This window comes from Delphinus delphis, chromosome 20 (assembly GCF_949987515.2).
Source record: "Delphinus delphis chromosome 20, mDelDel1.2, whole genome shotgun sequence".
NCBI lineage: Eukaryota > Metazoa > Chordata > Mammalia > Artiodactyla > Delphinidae > Delphinus > Delphinus delphis.
This window is the reverse complement of record NC_082702.1, coordinates 46,367,655-46,389,470: the sequence shown is the minus strand read 5'-3', so window position 1 is coordinate 46,389,470 and position 21,816 is coordinate 46,367,655. Positions and strand designations below refer to the sequence as shown.

At 43.2% G+C, this 21,816-nt stretch overlaps 1 protein-coding gene across 3 annotated transcripts in view; it reads left to right on the top strand.

The window, feature by feature from the left end:
• The window catches only part of PDPR (pyruvate dehydrogenase phosphatase regulatory subunit), a 38,718-nt gene that overhangs the window by 11,474 nt on the left and 5,428 nt on the right, over window positions 1-21,816 (top strand). For all 3 annotated transcript variants that reach the window (XM_060000155.1, XM_060000154.1, XM_060000156.2), the window contains 14 exons: window positions 1,963-2,044; window positions 2,140-2,303; window positions 3,108-3,229; window positions 4,048-4,165; window positions 4,917-5,066; window positions 7,415-7,607; window positions 9,139-9,263; window positions 11,126-11,281; window positions 11,486-11,619; window positions 11,991-12,139; window positions 12,615-12,727; window positions 14,105-14,199; window positions 15,618-15,707; window positions 21,073-21,255. In XM_060000155.1, the coding sequence (XP_059856138.1) occupies window positions 1,963-2,044; window positions 2,140-2,303; window positions 3,108-3,229; window positions 4,048-4,165; window positions 4,917-5,066; window positions 7,415-7,607; window positions 9,139-9,263; window positions 11,126-11,281; window positions 11,486-11,619; window positions 11,991-12,139; window positions 12,615-12,727; window positions 14,105-14,199; window positions 15,618-15,707; window positions 21,073-21,255 (1,874 nt within the window). The remainder of the gene's footprint in view (window positions 1-1,962; window positions 2,045-2,139; window positions 2,304-3,107; window positions 3,230-4,047; window positions 4,166-4,916; window positions 5,067-7,414; window positions 7,608-9,138; window positions 9,264-11,125; window positions 11,282-11,485; window positions 11,620-11,990; window positions 12,140-12,614; window positions 12,728-14,104; window positions 14,200-15,617; window positions 15,708-21,072; window positions 21,256-21,816) is intronic.

Sequence of the window (21,816 nt, the reverse complement as noted above, 5' to 3'; positions counted from 1 at the left end):
GTCCCCTGCATTGGCAGGCGGATTCTTAACCACTGCACCACCAGGGAAGTCCAGATCATTCTTTTACAGATGAAAAACCTAGATGCAGATAGATTAAACCATTAATTTACTAAGTCGGTGCCAAATCAATTTTAAAAAATTACTTTGTGGGTTAGAAGGAACTTTTAAAAAGTTTTAAACATATGTAATAAGTTATATACTCATTATAATAAATGTGAACAATACAGAAATCTGAAAATAAAAAGTGATCCTCCCCACTGAATACCCACCAGAAGGTTACTAGTCTGTGGTTAGTTTGTATGTATATACAGGTCTACTTTTTTTTAACCCAAATGAGATTGTATTAAGCATATTATGTACTTTGTTTTTTCCACTTAAGAACATCTTGTACAAAAATATACGTGCATGAGATTGGTAAAATAAAATGGAACATCCCCACAAAGGATTATTAGGTAGATGTAAAAAGAAGGAGGAAGATGTCTGTGAATTGCTATGGAGTGATCTCTGTGATAATTGTTAAATGAGAAAAACAAGGTGTTAAAAAGTATATAAAATGTGCTACTTTTGTGTAAGAAGAAATAAGAAAATATGCAAATGTATACTTAATTTTGCAAAGAAAGAAACATAGGAAGGATAAACCGGAAAGTACTGAGGTTGGTTACCTCCCAGGGTAGGTGGGAAACAGGGTGCAGGGTGGGGGCCTGGGGGGTAGTGGTATTTCTGGCCTGACTTTGTATAGTTTTGACTTTTAGAACAATGTAAACATTTTGCATATTCAAATATAGAATAAAACCATCAGGAAAAGGGGGGAACGTTCAGTGGAACACTATCCGAAATAATCTAGTTGCATTTCATGTGAATAACAGCTTTACTATGGGGGAAAAAAGAACAAACCCAGGGACTTCTGATCACAGTATTTAGACTCCACCTTCAGTCAAGACAAAAGGAAATGTGAACAAACATTGAGCCATAATTAGCAAGTTTATTTTTCACAGTGGTATGGACAGTTCTGCTTTCTGTGTACCCCAGGATTGAGCAAAGAAGTAAATATATTGAGGATAAATTTACCACTTATAAAAATCAGGCTCTGAAATTTCAGTTTTCCGAACTTGGCAATCTTGTCATGTCTGCGAAGGGCATATTTATCTGATGATTTCAGAAGGAACAATAAAATATTTAAATATCGTGACTGTATTTCCTTTTTAAAAAGACACTTGATTGATGCGAGTGTTTCTTCATAACAGCTAAGACTCATTGCATTCTGGGAGGATTGTCATTGTGTAATAGTGGTCATATCCAGTACACTGATTGCAAACAACAGGAATTGACCATGGCTAACTTGGGCAGAAGGAGTTTGTTGGAAGGCCACTGGGGCCTGTAGAGTTGACAGGAGGCTGCCAGCTGGAGGCAGGGTGGAGGCCAGGTTGTAGGGACCCAACAGCAGCCAGTCCCTCAGCTGGAACAGGAATCATGTGGCCAGGACGCTGCTGCTCCCGAGATGAGGGACGTCCAGCCATTCCCCTCCTTGCTCAAGACTCAGTATTCCAGGAGAATCAGATTGGCTGAGCTTAGGTCACAGGCCTGCTGACTGTACTGAGGTGGAAGATGTGCTGAGTGGCCTTCACCAAGGGTTACTCTCCCGCCAACAATAGGAGGAGAAAGGGTCTAATTATAATTGCATAAAGGAGTGAAGAATTGATGGGTCACAGTTACTTCTCGGCGCCCCCCCCAAAAAAAAAACCAAAGGTTTGTTCAGCATTGGTGTCCTTCATTTCTAGTGTAAGAGTGATTTTATGTACGTTAGACTCATTTGATCCTCACAAAACTGTGAGCTGAGAATGATTGGGAGGTGGCAGCCCAGGACTCATCACAGGTCTTCCACTTTACAGTCTAGTGGGCTTGCTCCTCCGCCCCCCTGCATTTGGCCTGCTCTGTCTCAGTTCGGGCTGTTTTTTCTTCCAGGTTACATAAGGACAGGCTCGATCTTTCTGGCCCAAACTCAGGACCGGCTGATCTCCCTGAAGCGCATCAATTCAAGGCTGAAGTACGTATGAGGCTAGAAGCCTGTCCTGACTTTACTGTCACCTGACCTCTGCCGGAGGGCAGTGAATGTCATTGTCCCCCTGTGTTCTGTGGCAGTGTTATAGGCATCCCCTCCGAGATCATCTCCCCCAAGAAAGTGGCCGAACTTCACCCTCTCCTCAATGTGCACGACCTGGTGGGGGCCATGCATGTCCCCGAGGATGCAGTGGTGTCCTCTGCTGATGTGGCTCTTGCCCTGGCAAGTGCTGCCTCCCAAAATGGTAAGCACGTTTTGGGGTTAGGAAGGAAGAGGTCGTCTAAGAAAGCATCTCTCAGTAGGGCAGGAACACCAACCAACTTCCATATTGGGACACTGGCTCCTGGCTCCTAGAATTTTTGTCTTAATATAGTATCTGTTAATATTTTTCTTCAGGGCCACATTTTTCTTATTAAGTTCCAAGGAACTGCTTTTAGTCCTGCTTAAAGCACTTCAGATGTAAGGGCTTTTTCTCCCCCACAGGACTTGAGAAGCTCTAAGGTTGAAACACACCTTGGGGATTTAATCCACAGCTTGGATCATATTCTGATGTTGGAATGAATGGGGGGAAGACTAATCAGCGTCTATGGTGTTATATACTTTGGATGAACTGATTCATGATGTACGTAGATTAGGATTTAAGGATGCCCAATGGCACTTTTTCTCTCCTACCCCTTTTATGATCCCTGGAATTTTTTTGGCCATGCTGCGTGGCATGTGGGACCTTATGTCCCTGACCAGAGATCGAACCTGTGCCCCCTGCAGTGGAAGCGCAGAGCCCTAAACACTGGACCGCCAGGGAATTCCCATGATTCCTGGAATTTGATTACATACTAAAGTCAGTTTTTTCAGTTGGCCTGGTATTTTCAGTCTTGGGAAAGGTCCATTTACACAGTCTCAGGATGCGGTTCCAGGAGTTTTTTTGGTTTTTAAAATTAAAGGCCAGCATCGACCTGGCCTCTTCCGTGTTTGCTGTGAGTCTGCTGCACATGCCTAATTCTGAAACATCAGATGATGATGCCCCAACTCTTTGTTTACATTGGAACAGGTGTTCAGATCTATGACCGGACAAGTATTCTTCATGTTATGGTGAGGAAAGGTCAAGTCACTGGTGTGGAGACTGATAAAGGACAGATCCAGTGCCACTATTTTGTCAACTGTGCGGGTCAGGTAGGCTAGCGACAGTACTGGGTCACTGCTTTTCTTATTTAACTTTTGTCTCCAGGATTTTTTTGGGGTGGGGGGGCGGTACAGATGTACAGTTAATATTGTGGTGGACTAAGCATATGTCAGGGACCACACTGTTTCTTGTTTGGACAGGAAAACTCAGAATCTCTTACTCCAAATCGGAAGCCTGTTCTTATTCCTCAAATAGAAGCCTGGGTGACCTTTTCCTTCCTCCCCCCTGGCTAATTGGCGCTGTCCTGGTCAGGAAGGCCAGGAGAGTTGGGCATTGACAGAAATCAGTCCTTGGCGTCGGGTCTGTCTGTGGTGTTTCATTTCATCCTACCACCCAGCAGATGAGTATTAGGCTGTTTTATTGTGTCAGGAGTGTGGATTCAGTTTCCAGGACACTAAACTGCTGCTGCTTTGAAGGCAGATTGGTCCCTTGCCTCCCACTCCACAGTCTTAAGGGGACCTAGGAGTACTTGCTGCCATGTGCAGTTCTTTATGATTGGTATTTGGGGTTTGTGGTTGAGGCCAGGCGTTCTGTTAGAAGGGCCTCACTTGCTCCCCACGAGCTCCTTTCACAAGCTGGTAAATCTGTCTTCCTCTGCTAGAAAAGCAGACTTTGTGGTTTAAAGGGCGTACTGTTGCTCCCCGTTCAATAACTGAACTAAAGCAGGCTGGAACTTGGCTTCCCACAGCTGACGTGGAGGCAAGAGCGCACAGAAGCCACTTGAAATTAAACTCTTTTCAAGAGGCTGCACTTGCTCATTTGTCTTTCTGTTCCTCTTCCACCCACAAATCAATCTGTCCGTTTGTAGTGGGCATACGAGCTGGGTCTGTCCAACGAGGAGCCGGTTAGTATCCCGTTACATGCCTGCGAACACTTCTACCTTCTGACTCGCCCCTGGGAGACCCCTCTGCAGAGCAACACACCAAGTGAGGACTTGCACTTTGTTTTTAATCTTGTTTCCTTGCCCCTGTTCTGTCCTCTGCAAAGGAAGGCTTTCTGCTAAGGACAGACTGCGCCCGGAAGAGTCTTTTCTTTTTGTTTCTTTTCTGGAGCATGGTACAGGGAGGTGGACCCCATTGTAACTTGACTTTAATAACTCTTTATGAAAGGATGGCCAAGGTGGGCATTGCACTTAAGCAGTTTTGTTTGTTTGCAAGCTAACGGGTAGTCTCAAACAGGTCTAAACTGAGAGTGTTTGGAATGTAACCTAGAGTTCTTGACTTAATGCTACACGTTGTGGAGATGTCACAGGTGAGCTATAAACTCGGGCTGTTCAGAGACTCCCAGCGCTGTAGGGAGGGGTTGATACCACTTGGAGGCCTTCATCCCTGGAGTGGGCTCCACAGTCCCCCCTTCTCTCTGGCTTTCAAGTGGCACAGTGGCAGTTAAGCAGTTTGATTCTGAGAACTAGTCAAAGCTTCTAGGTAAGTGATCTGGTTAGGGATAATCTGAGAAACAGTCTCCACTGTAAATCTGAGAGGGAGGATCCTCCCCCATGACCGGGAACAGTATTTTAAAGCTAATGAATGCCTGTGTTCACTGAATGCTGTTTGGTTAATAAGTCCAATTTTGGGTGTTTTTGTTTTGCTGCTTTTTCTGTCCATTTAGACAGCTGGCTTGTCGCTCAACCCTGTCTACTCCTCTACCCCCCACCCCCTTGTCATTTCTCTTCCTCAGCTATTGTGGATGCCGATGGAAGAATTTATATTCGGAACTGGCAGGGTGGCATCCTGTCTGGGGGCTTTGAGAAGAACCCAAAGCCAATTTTCACTGAGGGCAAGAACCAGCTGGAGATTCAGAATCTGCAGGAAGACTGGGATCACTTTGGTGTGTGAACTAGATTCTAACAAGATTGCCTTATATTTGTCTAAGATGGTACACTTTAAAGCCTTTTCAGGAACACAGGCATACCTCATTTTATTGTGCTTCGCACATGCTGAGTTTTTTCTTGGTTTCGTTTTTCAATTTTTTTTTTTTGAAGTATAGTTGATTTAGTGTCATGTCAAATTCTGCTGTATGATACTGAGTTTTTTTTTTTGTTTTTTTTTTTTTTGCGGTACACGGGCCTCTCACTGCTGTGGCCTCTCCCGTTGCGGAGCACAGGCTCCGGACGCGCAGGCTCAGCGGCCATGGCTCACGGGCCCAGCCGCTCCGCGGCGTGCGGGACCTTCCCGGACCAGGGCACGAACCCGTGTCCCCTGCATCGGCAGGCAGACTCTCAACCACTGCGCCACCAGGGAAGCCCGATACTGAGTTTTTTATAGATTGAAGTTTGTGTTGAACAAGTCTGTTGGGACTATTTTCCAACAGCATTTTCTCACTTTGTGTCTCTGGCACATTTTGGTAATTCTAACAATATTTCAAGCTTTTTAATTGTTATGGTTGTTATGGGGATCTGTGATCAGTGCTTTTTGTTGTTACTGTTGCAAAAGATATGATTTGCTGAAGGCTGATGATGATTAGCATATTTTAGCAGTAAAGGCTTTTTTTTGGTTTGTTTTTGTTTTTTACTTTTTTTAGAAGTTTTAAATAATACACTGAAGTCTAAGTAGAAAATTTTTTTAAATGATCTTTTTTTGAGGTACAATTGATGTACGGTACACAAGTTTCATGCGTACAAACAATATAATGATTCACAATTTTAAAGGTTATGTTCCACTAATAGTTATTATAAAATATTGACTACGTTCTGTGTTGTACAGTACATCCTTATTTTTTTTATACATAGTAGTTTGTACTTCTTGACTCCCTGCCCCTATCTTGTCCCTCCCCTTTTCCTTCTCCCCAACAATAACCACTAGTTTGTTCTCTGTATCTGTGAGTGTTTCTTTTTTGTTTACATTCACTAGTTTTTCTTTTTTAGAGTCCACATATAAGTAATAACATACAGTGTTTGTCTTTCTCTGACTCATTTCACTAAGCATAATACCCTTCAAGTCCACCCATGTTATTGCAAATGGCAAAAGTTTTTTTAAGAGCTGAGTAGTATTCCATTGTGTGTGTGCATGTGTGTGTGTGTATACACACACACACACACACATCTTCTTTAGCCATCTGTTGATGAACACTTAGGTTGCTTGCATATCTAGCCAAGTAGTTTTTAATTTACATTGTTTTTGGTTATGTACATTGTTTTTTAGACATAATGCTATTGTACATACAGTACACTATAGTATAGTGTGGACAAAATTTTTATATGTACTGAGAAACCAAAAAATTCACGTGACTCGCTATATTGCGATATTCACTTTATTGCGGTGGTCTAGAACTGAACCGAGATATACCTGTAGTTCCTTATTTGATCTTTGTAACAACCCCTTTTGGTGGTTACAGAGGGTAGTCTACAGAGTTTGTCTGATCTAAGGATACAGTTATTGGTGAGCAGATTCAGGGACCTAAAATTAAAATCTTGGTTTAAGGGACTTTTGGCTTATCACTTATTCGCCTAAAATCATTGCTGAAATTTTAGGCTGGGAGGAAACCTTCTTTTGATAGGACTTCATTTAAAATTGAAGAGAATTTTAAGAAGCAAAACAGTTTCATTAATATGTTCTTTTACTCAATTTTTAAATAATTTTAATTTAATTTATCGAATAGGTAATACAGTCACATGGTTCCAAATTCAAAAGATATGAAAGGGTCTGTAGTGAAGAGTGTCCTTCCTTCCGCTTGGACTTAAAATTTTTTTTCTTTAAATTTAGGAAATTTCAAACTTTTAAAAATGAAGAGAATAATATAAAGAAATCGCATGTACCTACCAGCCAGCTTCAGTCTGGCTTCATCTTTACCACTGTCCCCTGGATCATTCCCTGACGATGGACTTACCTTAAAACAGGTTGAGGATCTGTCTTGTGCAGCTGTTCCAACTTAGGAAAACATTGCCTTTTATTGCACATCTCTTTGGGGGTCATTTAAGAGCTTTTCCATGAGTCCTGATCCCTTTGAGATTCTATAGCCAGATGTAGTATTTACTCTTCCATAGCTCCTTTCCCTCTGTAGGAAGGTCCCATACTTCCCCAAGGCTTCTGCTTCTGATAGATGGCCCAGTTGGCTCATCTTAGAAAACCTCCACAAGACGTTTTCCGAAAGGAGAGAGAATAGAAAAGTGTAAGGGGTAGGGAGTTTTGAATCCCCTAAAGCTGACGACTGTGTTTGGGTCTGTTTTTGTTGCTCAGAGCCCCTGTTGAGTTCCCTGCTGCGTAGGATGCCAGAACTGGAGACTATGGAGATCATGAAGTTGGTGAATTGCCCCGAGACCTTCACGCCGGACATGAGGTGCATCATGGGCGAGTCCCCTTCAGTGCGGGGCTACTTCGTCCTGGCGGGAATGAACTCTGCTGGCCTTTCGTTTGGTGGAGGAGCTGGAAGGTAAGTCTTTCGCACTCAGGTTCGGCTTGCGAGGCTTCTTCCTTTCTGGAATTACTTCTGGTTCATAGGGTTTGTGATATACCTAATCCAGTATGTTCAAATAAGAAGAAGACACATGTCATGAGAGAGTCGTCCCCTTGAAAGTACTTGCCATGGGAGGCTCTCCCCGTGTTCCAGACACGTCATTGTACAGAATGTTTTTGGAACTCCTCTTTTGGAGTTAGCCTTGGAGCCAGTGGGATGTTCTTCTGTACTACTTCAGTCATAACAAATGTTGGTCCTTTGAATCTGTATTTGAGTTTGGAAATAGCCAAGTGTGGTGAGTGAAGTAGAAGATCATGCTGATCACACAGGTTTTTATTTTCAAATTTGGTACTTATAAAAATTAAGCGAGGGGGCTTCCCTGGTGGCACAGTGGTTGAGAGTCTGCCTGCAGATGCAGGGGACACAGGTTCGTGCCCCTGTCCAGGAAGATCCCACATGCCACGGAGCGGCTGGGCCCGTGAGCCATGGCTGCTGAGCCTGTGCGTCCAGTCCGGGAAGATGCCACATGCCGCAGAGCAACTAAGCCCATGCGCCACAACTACTGAGCCTGCACTCTAGAGCCCACATGCCACAACTACTGAGCCCACGTGCCACAACTACTAAAGCCCGCATGCCTAGAGCCTGTGCTCCGCAACAAGAAGCCACTGCAATGAGAAGCATGTGCACCACAACAAAGAGTAGCCCCCACTCACTGCAACTAGAGAAAAGCCTGCGCGCAGCAACGAAGACCCAACACAGCCAAAAATAAATAAATTAAAAATTAAGCCGGTGTTGAAAGGACAAATACTGTATAATTCCACCCATATGAATACTTACAGTAGTCTAATTCATAGAGACAGATGTAGAATGGTGCTTGCCAGGGGCTAGTGTAAGGAGGGAGTAGGGAGGGGCTGCTTAGTGGATATAGAGTTTGTTTGATGAAAAGAATTCTGGAGGTGGATGGTGGTGATAGTTACAGATAACGTGAAAGTGCTTAATACCACTGAAGTATACACTTGTAAATGGTTAAGATGGTAAATTTTACGTTGTGTGTTTTTTACCACAATTTAAAAACATTTTTTAATTGACCAGTGTTCTTGAGTGAATTGTAGAATGGCTCTGAAGACAGTTATGGAGTATAAGTTACCAAAAATGTTTGGAGCAAAGGCGATATGGCCAGATAACTGTATAACCTCCTGAGGTGACTTTTTACAGGAAAAAAACAAACAAAAAACCCATTGGATGTATGGAGTACATTTGTATGGAATGTGGCTTATCTCTATACTTTCTAGGGAATCTTATCATTAGAGCTCATATCCTCATAGCGGTCTTGTGAGAGCAGTAGATGGATATAATTTGTTTCTTCCAGAAGTTAAGGAAATTGCCCAGAATTGCTCAACCACTCTTGACAAGATAGAGTCTTTCGATTCTGTTGGTGCTTGATTCCTAGTACAGCGCTGAGAGTATCACGGTGCTGAGAGGCCCAGCAACTCCCCCATCTACACAGGTACCTCGCCGAGTGGATGGTGCACGGCTATCCCTCAGAAAGTGTCTGGGAACTGGACCTGAAGCGTTTTGGAGCCCTCCAGAGCAGCCGAACCTTCCTGCGCCACCGTGTCATGGAAGTCATGCGTAAGTGAAGCTTTATCCCTGTTGCCCATCGTTGCAGGCATCTGACTGGTTCTGTCATCCAGAGGGGCAGATTCTTCCTTGGTTCTTTAGTAATTGCTTCAAGTTGGGCGTCTGAGTGTGGCTGTTTCAGGCCTGTGTTGGGGGCATTATGCCCACATGACATTTATGGAACATTTTCTTTAGTGTATTATATCTTAGTTACCTCGGGGACCAGGAAAGTGGACTAGGACGTACAGGTGGTGATTCCTGTCAGACTCCTGGCAGCAGCTTCTTGAACATTCCCAGCATTGCCTCCTTTCCACTTTGCTGTGTCAGAATGAATGCTCTCACTCCCCACTTGGTCTCTGAGATCATGGTTTGCTTTCCAAGGCAGAGAATTTGCCAAGTTAGTCTCAAAGCTTCAGGCTCCTTTGAGTGACTCTCGTCGTCATCCCATCGTATGCTAGCAAGATAGGAAACCATTTCTCATGTAAATACCAAACATACATTCCTGCTCTTTCTCCTTGTTTTTGCTTCTCTCTGACTTTGAAGGACGCTTTTAACTTGTTACTACTTTGTCTTGGCTTTGTTTTCCAGTGTGCCCTTTAGAGATAGCTTTTGAATCAGGAATTGAACCAAATCAGATTGTAATTTCATTTTTGTATACTGAGGAACTGTTTTCAGACTTGACCAAATATATCTGTTTGGGGAATAGTTATCCTCAGGACTAAGATTCTGCACTGGCTGTGACCAGCATTCTTGTTTAAGGACGGACTGCTGGTTTAGTAGCTGGAGGATCCATTAGCAATGAGGCCTTTGGATGACCTGTCACACCTGTGTGCTCACTTTTGGTCTGGGGCAGAGAATTCACATCCATGGGAGTTAAAGGACCTGGAAGCAGTATGTGTAACTGCTAAGGTTATTTAGTGAATATTTTGGTTACAGTGTTGAACTGCTAAGAGTCTAGGTTTCTACATCCATCGTTACTTTGGAAGCTGTGCAAATTGTAAATGAGCTGGAGCTTCTTCTTGATGATGCAGTCCTTTTGGTGGCCGCCTCTGATTCTCATGAGCTGGAAGTCGCAGGCATGATAGAAAACGGGGAAAGGGAAAGTAGAACCTAAAGCCCAGAGGAGACTGTCACAGTATAAGGACACCAGCTTGGTTTCCTTCTCTGTGATCTCCCAGTCTCCCCCCACGCTGATGTACCTCTTGTTTGGCCTGGTGTGAAGTCTGGTCTTCTCTCTGCAAGAGACTAGAGACCACACTCTTTCTGGGTATTTTACTTATTCACTGTTGCAGATTGGACATTAGGAGAAATGAATTCTGACCCTCCCTTTGTTATGTAAATCATGTCACTGGGACAATACTTTGCAACCTGTCAGATTTCAGAACCACCAAATCAAGGTATGCTGTGTGCCCTTTTGCTTCAGAAATGGCTAAATATTAGGAAAAGTGAATAACAGGTCTGAGACTGCAACAACACAGGCACTGGAAAGAATCAGGTGCCATTTTTTCACACTTTGTAACCACCTGTGTCCCGTGTAGACATAACCTTCATCTCTGCTGGGAGCTTAACAAGGTTTAGAACTCTGACCTTTCTGCAATTGTTTCTACCTACTAATTTGGAACAGTAATTATAAACAAAGATCTAGAGTTGTTATGTGACTCACAGCTATATAAGTCTGTGGAGGGGTGTTAACAGCTCTTGCAATGTGATCCTTTCTTCTGGAACATTCGTGTCACACTGGGTACTGTTTGGCAAATTAGGCTACAGCAGCCTGAAAGCATGCTTTTTTGAGTAGGAGCAGCTCCAGAGGCCCATGGATATTGGTGCTCAGCTCTGTGCGTTGGGCTTTCATAGACTGCTCTTCTCTCTCCTAGCTCTGCTGTACGATCTGAAGGTTCCCCGCTGGGACTTCCAGACAGGAAGGCAGTTACGCACATCCCCTCTGTATGACCGGCTGGATGCACAAGGAGCCAGGTGGATGGAGAAACATGGATTTGAGAGGCCAAAGTACTTTGTGCCACCAGACAAGGGTAAGAAGGCACGTTCTCATTTTTGGTTTTTGGGGTTTTTTTGTCTTAAGAATAGTAAACCTTGTTTTTAAACGTGCATAGCTAGTTTGTCTTCCTAGAAAAATAAATAATAAAAACCTACTATACTCTACTGATCTATCAAGGAGACTCACCAGTACAAGTCCCCTCCTTTTCTGTCTTCCTTTGGTTTTCTCTGTCCTGTAGACCTGTTGGCCTTGGAGCAGAGCAAGACTTTTTACAAGCCAGACTGGTTTGAGATTGTGGAGTCCGAAGTCAAGTGCTGTAAGGAGGCCGTGTGTGTCATTGACATGTCCTCTTTCACAAAGTTTGAAATAACAGTAAGTATTTGGGAACCAAAAGAACAGATTTGGAAACTTGTGTATTTATTGAATGCCTCTTGTTTTTCATCTGTCACTTCAAAGCAGACTGAGAACTCTGATATATTTTAGTGTTTCACCTGTATTATAACATTTTCTGGAATTTTTAGCGCTTTGTTTCTGGTTCTTTATCTGCTTGCAGAGGCTTATTTGACACTAGAATCAGTAGCTAGCTTTCTCTGGAGCTCGTTGCAGTGGAGCAAATCTGCAAATACTGTTGCACGAGTACCGGCTAATTGAATTTTCTCCGCAAGTGACTTTGCTTGTCAGGCTGCATTACCGGCCAGAGGTTCTCATGTTTGTTCTCTCTGCTTCGTTCCCTAACCCTACAGTCCACCGGGGATCAGGCATTAGAAATTCTCCAATACCTCTTCTCCAATGACCTTGACGTGCCCGTGGGCCACATCGTGCATACTGGCATGCTCAACGAGGGCGGAGGGTACGAAAATGACTGCAGCATAGCACGGCTGAGCAAGCGCAGGTGAGCCGGCTGCCACTCTGCTCCCTCCGCCTAACGGCTGTGGCGGAGCCGAGCACTCAGCTCACCTCTCCAGGAAACTGTAATAACACTGAGGACAATAAAACATTTCAAAGTCACGGCCAGTTCATTAGCAACCCAGCACACACACACACAAAAAGCACCAGGAGGAAAAAAAAAAAAAAAAAAAGAAACCCATCAGATTATGTAAAACTTGGTGTGGAAAATTACTCTATTGAGGAAAAATGCCTTATCTTATGTTAGTAGGTCTGTATAATTTCTTGGCACTAGCAGAAAGCCAGAATCTTCTGTTTTGTCATTATGTGGTATATCCTAGAAGTATGTGCAGTTGGCCTTCCCTAAAAGCTAAGAGATCATTCACCAGTGTTCTGTTCGTTGCTTTGAAACTAGCTGAGAACTTACTGCCTCCTGATCATTCTCCTGCCTGGTTTTGATTACTTTTGGGTCTCACTTTCAGTTTCTTCATGATTTCTCCAACCGACCAACAGGTCCATTGTTGGGCCTGGCTTAAGAAGTACATGCCAGAAGACAGCAACCTGATTCTGGAGGACGTCACCTGGAAATACACTGGTAAGGGGGCCCTCTGCAGTCAGCTGAGCGAGGAAAAGCCAGCTGCTCGAAGTTGATCCAGATCTGTCTTCTCCATTTGCCTTCTCTATATCTGATATTCAAAAATGAGTGTCAGAATTAGAATCTTGGAAGAGGCTCCTGGTCATAGAAAATTGATCTCTAATGCTTCCCCATGTTTTTATAAGTGAAGTGTGAATGAGTTGGTGCTTCAGTTTCTTTGTGTTTTGTTTACTGCTGTGTCCCCTACAGCCAGCATATCAGAGTGCAAATATTTGTTGAATGAATGAGTGACTCATTATTAAAGTATTTTTATACTTATTATCTAAGTATTATTTTCTTCAAAATTTCCCCTTAGTTTTTATTTTTCCTTTAATGAGTAAATACTTTTTAAGGATAGATAACTTAATTTCCTTATTATCTCTTCCTCAGCAGTCTTCTCAGGGAGCAACCCCTCCTCTTCTGCCACCTGATTCCAGCTTTAAGCCCTCCCTACCCTCAATGGACCCCTGCCCCTCGCCTCCACCAGGCCCTCATCCTCAGTTCATCATGGTAGCAAATATGATTACTTTCTCGCTACCAGATTAGAAAACTATAGAAGCTTATTGAAGCAAGCCTATTTTCTAGTCCATTTAAGGGTATTTGATGTGTAATTAGCTTAGGTGCTGTCGTAAATGTGACAGAATCCAGGCTGGGTGGGCAGCTCTCCTCAGGGCTCTCCAGGTACTGATTTGGGTTTGGGGCTTTTTCCATCATGTAGCCACACTGGGAAGAGGAGGGGAATGGGAATTGTTTTTGTTTTGTCTTGTTTTTAAATATTTATTTATTTATTTGGCTGTGCCGGGTCTTAGTTGAGGCATGCAGGATTTTCATTGCGGCACATGGGATCTTTAGTTGCGGCATGTGGACTTCTTGGTTGCGGCATCTGGGATCTAGTTCTCTGACCAGGGATCGAACCCGGGCCCCCTGCATTGGGAGCATGGAGTCTTAGCCACTGGACTATCAGGGAAGTCCCAGGGAACAGGAATTGTGCAGGGGGTGGTTTGGCCAGCCCTGGGAGTGGGCTCCTATCCCCTGGCCTCATGATCCTAATCTAGTTGCAAAGGAGGCTGTGGAGTTTTGTCTTCCTTTGTTCAGGAAGAGGCAACACACTAGCCAGGCTGTCAGATGCCAGGAGTCAGTAGCAGCATTAAGCAGCCCTGTCAGGAGAAGTGTATTTGCCAGAATCAAGGTCCACCCTAGGATTGCCTAAGCAAATGGACATTTTCATGGTCTTGCCACCCACACCTGGCCATAGGTGAGCAAGTCAGAGCAGACCTTTCCCATTGGTTCAGCTATACACCTGGAGCGGCCAGACATCTCTTGTTCTTTTCCGTTTAGCCCTCAATCTGATTGGTCCTCGAGCTGTGGATGTGCTGTCTGAGTTGTCCTATGCCCCTATGACTCCAGACCATTTCCCAAGTCTGTTTTGCAAGGTGGGTACTAGTAAAGTTGTAGTTTTTAAATAAGCAGGGAATATTTCTTTTATAGAGATGGCAATTACATGTTCTCACTATGGTGTTAATACCCACAAAGCATGTTCTGACTTTTATTAAGCAAACAGAATGACTGAGTAAATCCATTTCTTTATTTTTCAGTCTTCATGTTCTTCTTGTTTAATAAACATTGATATCTTTGAAGACCTAATTTCTCTGAGTATCAGTTCTATATATTTATTGATTTCTGTAGAGGTGGATTAAATTTTTAAGTTACAGTATTATGATGCGGATGCCAAAAAATGTCAAGGTCAGGTCCCTTCTCTCCATGCAGTGCTTCCTCTTTTCCATACACAAAGTAACTTCTGTGTATGTGGCACCTTCAGGTAAGAAATGATTTAGGTGAATCCCTAAACAACTTACTTAATTTTCTTTCTTTCTTATAAATTTTCTTTCTTATACTTGGCAACTAGAGCTGAGTGAAACAAATTGTAACCGAATAAAAGGAATGATAACTGAACACACTCTCTGGGAAGTGGTTGATTAGAGAGGTCCAGACAGACATGTTTTGGCAGCCTGTAACAAGCAGCTTCGGGACCGTTACTGATGGGATGCTCTTTGACGTTCAAACCGAAGTTAGGATCCACCTCTTAAGTGATTTTACAGCTCTCCTTTTTCTCCATGGCACAGTTAAAGCAACAGGAAACTCTGTTAGCTGGCAGCAGACCCTGTCACAGTACATTCTTTGCTCCTTGAAGAAGTAACCCACATGCGTGCGCCTACAGCGTACTGTGCTGCAATGCCTGCTCCTCATGGCAACAGTCTGCTTTGGGGCCGTCTGGGGCTTACCACTTCCCATTGCAGGAACGGTGATTGAGTCAGGGGCCCCTTTTGGGTAACTGAGCTGCTGGAATCACGTTTTGAACATGAGAAGCCCAGTCTCTTCCCCCAGGGTAGCAGGTGAACGGTGTTCTTTGGTCATCGGGCATCATCTTCTGTGGGGCAGGTACCCAGGACTTGTCTGCCAGGTCCGCCAGAGAACACATTTGCCTGGTCTTCATTCCCGGTGTCTCTGACTAAAACAAATCTTTAGCACGACTTTGTAAAAAGAAGTATTTCATGCTTTTCAAAGACTTTGCCTCCACTTCCCTCCACTGGCTTGGCTGGCACTCCTGAACTGGGGCTGTTCATGAGAAGAGCATTGGAAAGGCTGTGCTCTGTTCCTAATGACCCCAATGCCTGGAAACAGACTGTCTTGAGGAAGAAATTTTCATTCACATGTATCTCCATTAGGGTCCAACACAGGGTACAGAGCTAATGAGAGGGGTTGCCTCAGGCATTCATTCCTCTAACAGACATGGAGGGGCCCACTTCCCCTAGCAAGTTTCCACGATGACCTTCTCCCTTTGTTTCCACAGGAGATGAGTGTGGGCTACGCAAATGGGATCCGGGTGATGAGCATGACTCACACGGGAGAGCCAGGATTCATGCTTTACATTCCTATAGAGGTGAGAACCACGAGAGGATGGGTGCTGGCAGGGTTAGAGCACCATGTCTGACCGGGCCTTGGTCACTGAGGTAGGCTGCGTTAAAGAGATTTTAACGTTTTTAGCTAAGTTATGCACTTTTTTTGTGTAGGTAATATATTTACATGGTCTAAAACTAAAAACCTCTAAAAAGTATTCAGTGCCACCCGACCAGTTCCCACCAGCCACCACCAGTGATATAATTGTTAGTTTATATCATGTCAGAGATTTTTGTGCATATGGAAGCAAGTTCAAAGACGTATACATAACCCTCTTTTTTAGAAACACAAATGGAGGCTTACTGCTGTTCTTCATCTTGATTTTTTTTACTTAGCAATTTAGAGATTTTTCCCTGCCAGTACCTAAAGAGAAAGAGCTTCCTTTTTCTTTTTTCTTTATTTTTTAATGAAAACGATATAGTATGCCATTATATAGTTGAATCGTAATTTATTTAACCAGTCTGGTACTAATAGACATTTATAGGGTTTCTAGTCCTTTGCTGTTATAAAAACTTCTGCAGTGTACAAGAGTGTCTTTTTCTTTATTGCTTGTACCAGCACACAGAGTTGTCAAACTTTGGGCTGATGGGTGCAGTTCCATGCAAGAGATCAAGCTACTTGTCAAAACCCATCTCACTCCGAGTAAAAGCCCATCTGCAGGGCGCACACAGCTCTGCCGACCTTCCTCCACACTGCTGCTCCTCATCTCACCCTGTCTTCTTGCCTCTCCTTGCTGGACATGTTTCTGCCTCAGGGCCTTTCCACTTGCCCTTCCCCTTTCTTTGGCATATCCCTCCCCCCTGTAGAGCCTCCCAAGCTCACAGCCACACATGCTTCAGGTCTTATTCACACCTCACCTTTTTTTCTTTTTAATTAAAAAAAAAAAAAACTTTTTGGCCACGCTGCATGGCCTGTGGGATCCTAGTTCCCGAACCAGGGATTGAACCCACGTCCCCTGCAGTGGAAGCACGGAGTCTTAACCACTGGACCACCAGGGAGGTCCCCACACCTCCCCATTTTTTTTTTTTTTTTTTTTTTTAGTTTATTATTTTTGGTTGTGTTGGGTCTTCGTTGCTGCCCGCGGGCTTTCTCTGGTTCTGGCGAGCGGGGGCTACTCTTCATTGTGGTGTGCGGGCTTCTCATTGTGGTGGCTTCTCTTGTTGCAGAGCACGGGCTCTCGGCGTGCAGGCTTCAGTAGTTGTGGCTCACGGGTTCTAGAGTGACAGGCTCTAGAGTGCAGGCTTAGTAGTTGTGGTGCACGGGCTTAGTTGCTCCACAGCATGTGGGATCTTCCTGGACCAGGGCTCGAACCCATGTCCCCTGCATTGGCAGGCGGATTCTTAACCACTGCGCCACCAGGGAAGTCCCACCTCACCTTCTTGAAGAGACCATTTAAAGTTGCAGTCTCTGGCCCCCTCCTCCCTAGCCTCCTTCCCTGTTTTATTTTTCTCAAAGAGTGCTTACCACTGTCTCATAGAATGTATATTTTCTTTATCTCGTTCATCACATTACCCGTTTAAATGTAGGTTTGCTAAAGGCAGGGATATTTGTTTAACTTCTGTATCCCCAGCAGTTAGAGAAATACTTGGCACATAGTAAACGCTTAATAAATGTTGCATGAATGAATGTCCTGGCAGTATCTTTTGTCCATTTTTGTATTGAATTATTGGTCTTTTCCCCCAATTTCTAGGCATTCTCTGAATCAGCCAGCCAGTCCTTACTATTAAGTTGTAAAATTTTTTCCAGTTTATCATTTGTCTTGATTTGTTTTTTTTGCCACATAGAAGGGTTTTTTTGGGGGGGGGGGTTGTTATATATGTATTTTTTGGCTGTGTTGGGTCTTTGTTGCTGGGCGCAGGCTTTCTCTATTTGTGGTGAGCGGGGGCTACTCTTCATTGCAGTGCGTGGGCTTCTCATTGTGGTGGCTTCTCTTGTTGTGGAGCACGGGCTCTAGGCACGTAGGCTTCAGTAATTGTGGCATGTGGGCTCAGTAGTTGTGGCTCGCGGGCTCTAGAGCATAGGCTCAGTAGTTGTGGCACACGGTCTTAGTTGCTCTGTGGCATGTGGGATCTTCCTGGACCAGGGATGGAACCCATGTCCCCTGGCAGGTGAATTCTTAACCACTCTGCCACCAGGGAAGTCCCAGAAGGGTTTTCTAAATTTTACTTTTTATTATGGAAATGTTTCATATGTTGCAAAAAAATTTTTTTGTAGGTGAATTGATGAATCTTTTGTGGCTTCTAGAGTTTAATACATAGAAGGGGCTTCCCCACTCCAGAGTTAAAAAATTTTTCCACTTCTGGTGCTTTTATAGTTTGTGGTGTTGCTATTTATGGGTTTGTGTGTTTTGTTTTTTCATGTTTAAATGCTCCAACCTTTTGCACTGTCTCTTGGTACTTTATGAGCTATGGATCAAACTATTTTTTCTAACATGGATGACCAGTTGATATGAGATTCTACCTTTATCACATACTAAGTTTCTATATATATTTAGATTTATTTCTGGACTTTTATTCTATTTGTGTATCCAGTATCACATTGTTTTAATTACTGAGTCTTTATTGTATATTTTAATACTTGGTAATGCTTATCCTCCCTCATAGCTTGGAAAACTCTGGAAAAGATGAATTCCTGTTTCCTTATTTTCCCTTATAAACTTTTTTTTTTAACATCTTTATTGGAGTATAATTGCTTTACAATGGTGTGTTAGTTTCTGCTTTATAACAAAGTGAATCAGTTATACATATACATATGTTCCCGTATCTCCTCCCTCTTGCGTCTTCCTCCCTCCCACCCTCCCTGTCCCACCCGTCTAGGTGGTCACAAAGCACCGAGCTGATCTCCTTATAACTTCTATAATCATCTAGTTAAAACAAAAACACCCTGAGTTGTTGGATTGTTACGTTTGTAAATTAGGAAGAATTGACATTTTTATATGTGTTGAATCTTACAATCAAAATATACCTTTCTTTATGCGGGGTTTTTTTTTTTGGTGACCTTCAGAGGCATTTTGAAGTTTTCTTCATGTAGATGGTATACATTTCTTAAATTTATATGAATATTTTGGTGGTGTTGCTGTTGTGAATGGGAAGAGTGTCTTTATTCTGGTGTCTTCTGGTTTATGAAAGGTTTTTTCCCTGTATATTAATGCTTTAACCTGTTTCCCTCCTAAACTATCTTACTGTTTATAGCTGTTTTTTAGTTGATTTCTGGAATTTCCAGGGTATCCATACACAAACAATAATAGTTTTTGTTTCTTAACAATTTTTATTCCTGCATTTTCTTTCCCTTGTCCAGTTGTGACAAGTAGCAGTGATCTTCAACCTCGTCATGTTCTTGACATAGTCATACTACTCATGGTGTTAGGTTTCCTTTTAATTATTAAATGAAGCACGGATTTACCAGCCCATGAAATTTTATCTGCTTTTCCACACTCAAGAGTATTATAACAATATTAAGGTGAAGGGATTATTCATGGTTTAAGAGTTAGTATGCATGTAGCTGATACGTTTTGCCTGTACTGAAGTGCCATATGGTCATTCAGGTGTTACCACCTGCTCCTGGGTCATTAATCAGCCAAGCCCATCAGGAGGGAGAAACCCTGTTTTCTACCCAATTTTCCTGGGCTGGTCCCATTTTTATGGTTTTCTGTGAGTCCAAGAGGTAATCTGTGCACTGCTTGGGTTCTTTTCAAGCTGGCTTTTGTCAAGAAGCTTATACTTGTCTCTGAGGAGCTGCCTTCCAAAGCATGGTGGCAGATAGCAGATTGGTTTGTTCACACTCAATCCCTGGCATCTGGTGAGAAAATGAGTAAGTAGTGGGGACCCACTTTTCGCTTTGCTCTTCTCTAGCCCAAGACTACTCACCTGCTTTAAACCTTTGTCTTCTTAATTCAAGTACAGAGCATTCAGCTTGAGACACTGAACCCGCCCGAGAGACAGCTCATTCTTACTCTCGTTTCCCAGCCAGTCTCCAATGGTCTCCTCCACCCACCTTTGCTATTTGCAGTGTTTCACTTACACACATACCACAGGCTATGTTGTACCCAATAGCCCAGACACCCTTTTCCACATCTAAAGTTGCCTTGATCACAGCAGTCTGCTTAGCCAGTGCCTGTTCGGCTGCAGTAGTGCAGTTTATAGAGCAACATACATTGCCAGGATAAAGAATTGCGATACCAATGAAGCAGATTTTTGTTTTTGACTTTTCCCCCGTTTTATTGAGATATAATTTACATACATCATTGTATAAGATTAAGGTGGACAGGATAATGGATTGACTTACATAGACTGTGAAATGATTACCACAGTGTTAAGTTACTAGCATCCATCATCTCATATAGACACAATAAAAAGAAAAAAATTTTTTTTTCCTTGTGATGAGAAGAACTCTCAGGATTTACTCAATTTTCATGTTATCACACAGCAGTGTCACCTAGTCATCATGTTGTGCATTATATCCCTAGTACTTACCTTATAACTGGAAGTTTGTACCTTTTGACCACCTTCCTCCAATCCCCAACTGTAACCACAAATTGATCTCTTGGTCTGTGAGTTTAGTTGCTATTTTGGTTTTATTGTTGTTTAATAGTTGTTTTTAAGATTCCACATATAAGTGAGGTTATACAGTATCTGTCTTCCTCATTCCTCTGTCTTGTTTTCTGTTTTACTTTTACAGTTTTTAAAGTAAACAGTGTAGTTTGTTGTTGGGCTTTAGACTTAACAGAGTATTTGAGTATTTGCTTTCAATTTGGAAAACTTTTGTTCATTTAAGTTATGTGATACTTAAACATGTCCGGAACCAAGAACAAAACAACATGAGAGACTGGATATTGTGGGACACGGGTAGGAGAGTTCTGATTTTTGGGGTCCTCTGTGACTCACTCTAGGTCTCTTAAGATACGCCATAATCAGTGTGACAAATCAGAGTTGTGCGTGCATGTCTAGAGTTACGTGTAACACCAGTTTCACAGCATAGGCCATTGCATAAGGGAAGGACCAAGTTCAGGGAACTGGCGCAAAAAAACAAAGCCAAAGCCAGTGGAGGATGCATGGCTGTTGGAGAGGCAGTTACGAGACTGGTCGTTTACTGAGTGGTAAGAGAGCTTCTGTGAGTTATTATTTAATAAGTGCTATATACTGAGATCCTAGACATTTTAGAGAAGTAAAAAGATAAAGGTGCTGCTTTCGTGGAGCTTAAGCCCGGGCTGCAGCACTTTGGTTCCTGAGGATTGTAGACAACCTTCTCCCTTGTCCAGGTAACAGTGTCAGCCGTCAGGCACTGCCAGACAGATTCCGTGTTTAATTCTGAAGGTCTGCTGGTTACTGACCTTTTGTCTCTCCCTCTAGTACGCCCTGCACGTATACAATGAAGTGATGAGTGTTGGACAGAAATATGGAATCCGGAATGCTGGGTATTATGCTCTTCGTAGTCTCCGAATTGAAAAGTTTTTTGCCTTCTGGGGTCAGGATTTAAACACCCTCACCACACCCCTGGAATGCGGACGAGAGTCTCGGGTGAAGTTAGACAAGGTATTGTACCTGTGCACACTCCACTCTGCCCTCAGCTTCCTGAGCAGGGAGCCTGCATGAGAACAGGAAGAGCTGAGGTGGGAGCAAAAGTGTATAGGTGTTGAGACCTCCAAATGTATCTATGGGATAAAACACTTAATATGGAAACATCATAAATAGACAACACTTGTTTGGGGCACTTTGTTCTCTTTTAGACTGAGTGCTTTCTGGGCAGTTTTTCTGAGTTGATTGTGGTAATTCATTAATATGCCACATGTACAAATGAGTCACTTTACATTCAACTGCCTAATTTATTTGTAATCACCATTCAAGAGGATGAAAAGGCTCTTTCCCACCTCTGAGCCCACCCAGTCCCACTGCCAGCTTGACCAGAAGCAGCAGTGTCCTGCCTCTCCTTGTAGAGAGCTTCCATGCAGTGCAAACAGATGAGTAATTTCCCCTCACCACGTTCTTAACCTTGGTGGTTGGATACTGTATACTTGGTATATTGCACCTTGCCTTTTTCACTTAAAATATCTTAACAGTCATTCCCTATCAGTATAGTAGATCTCTGATGTTCTT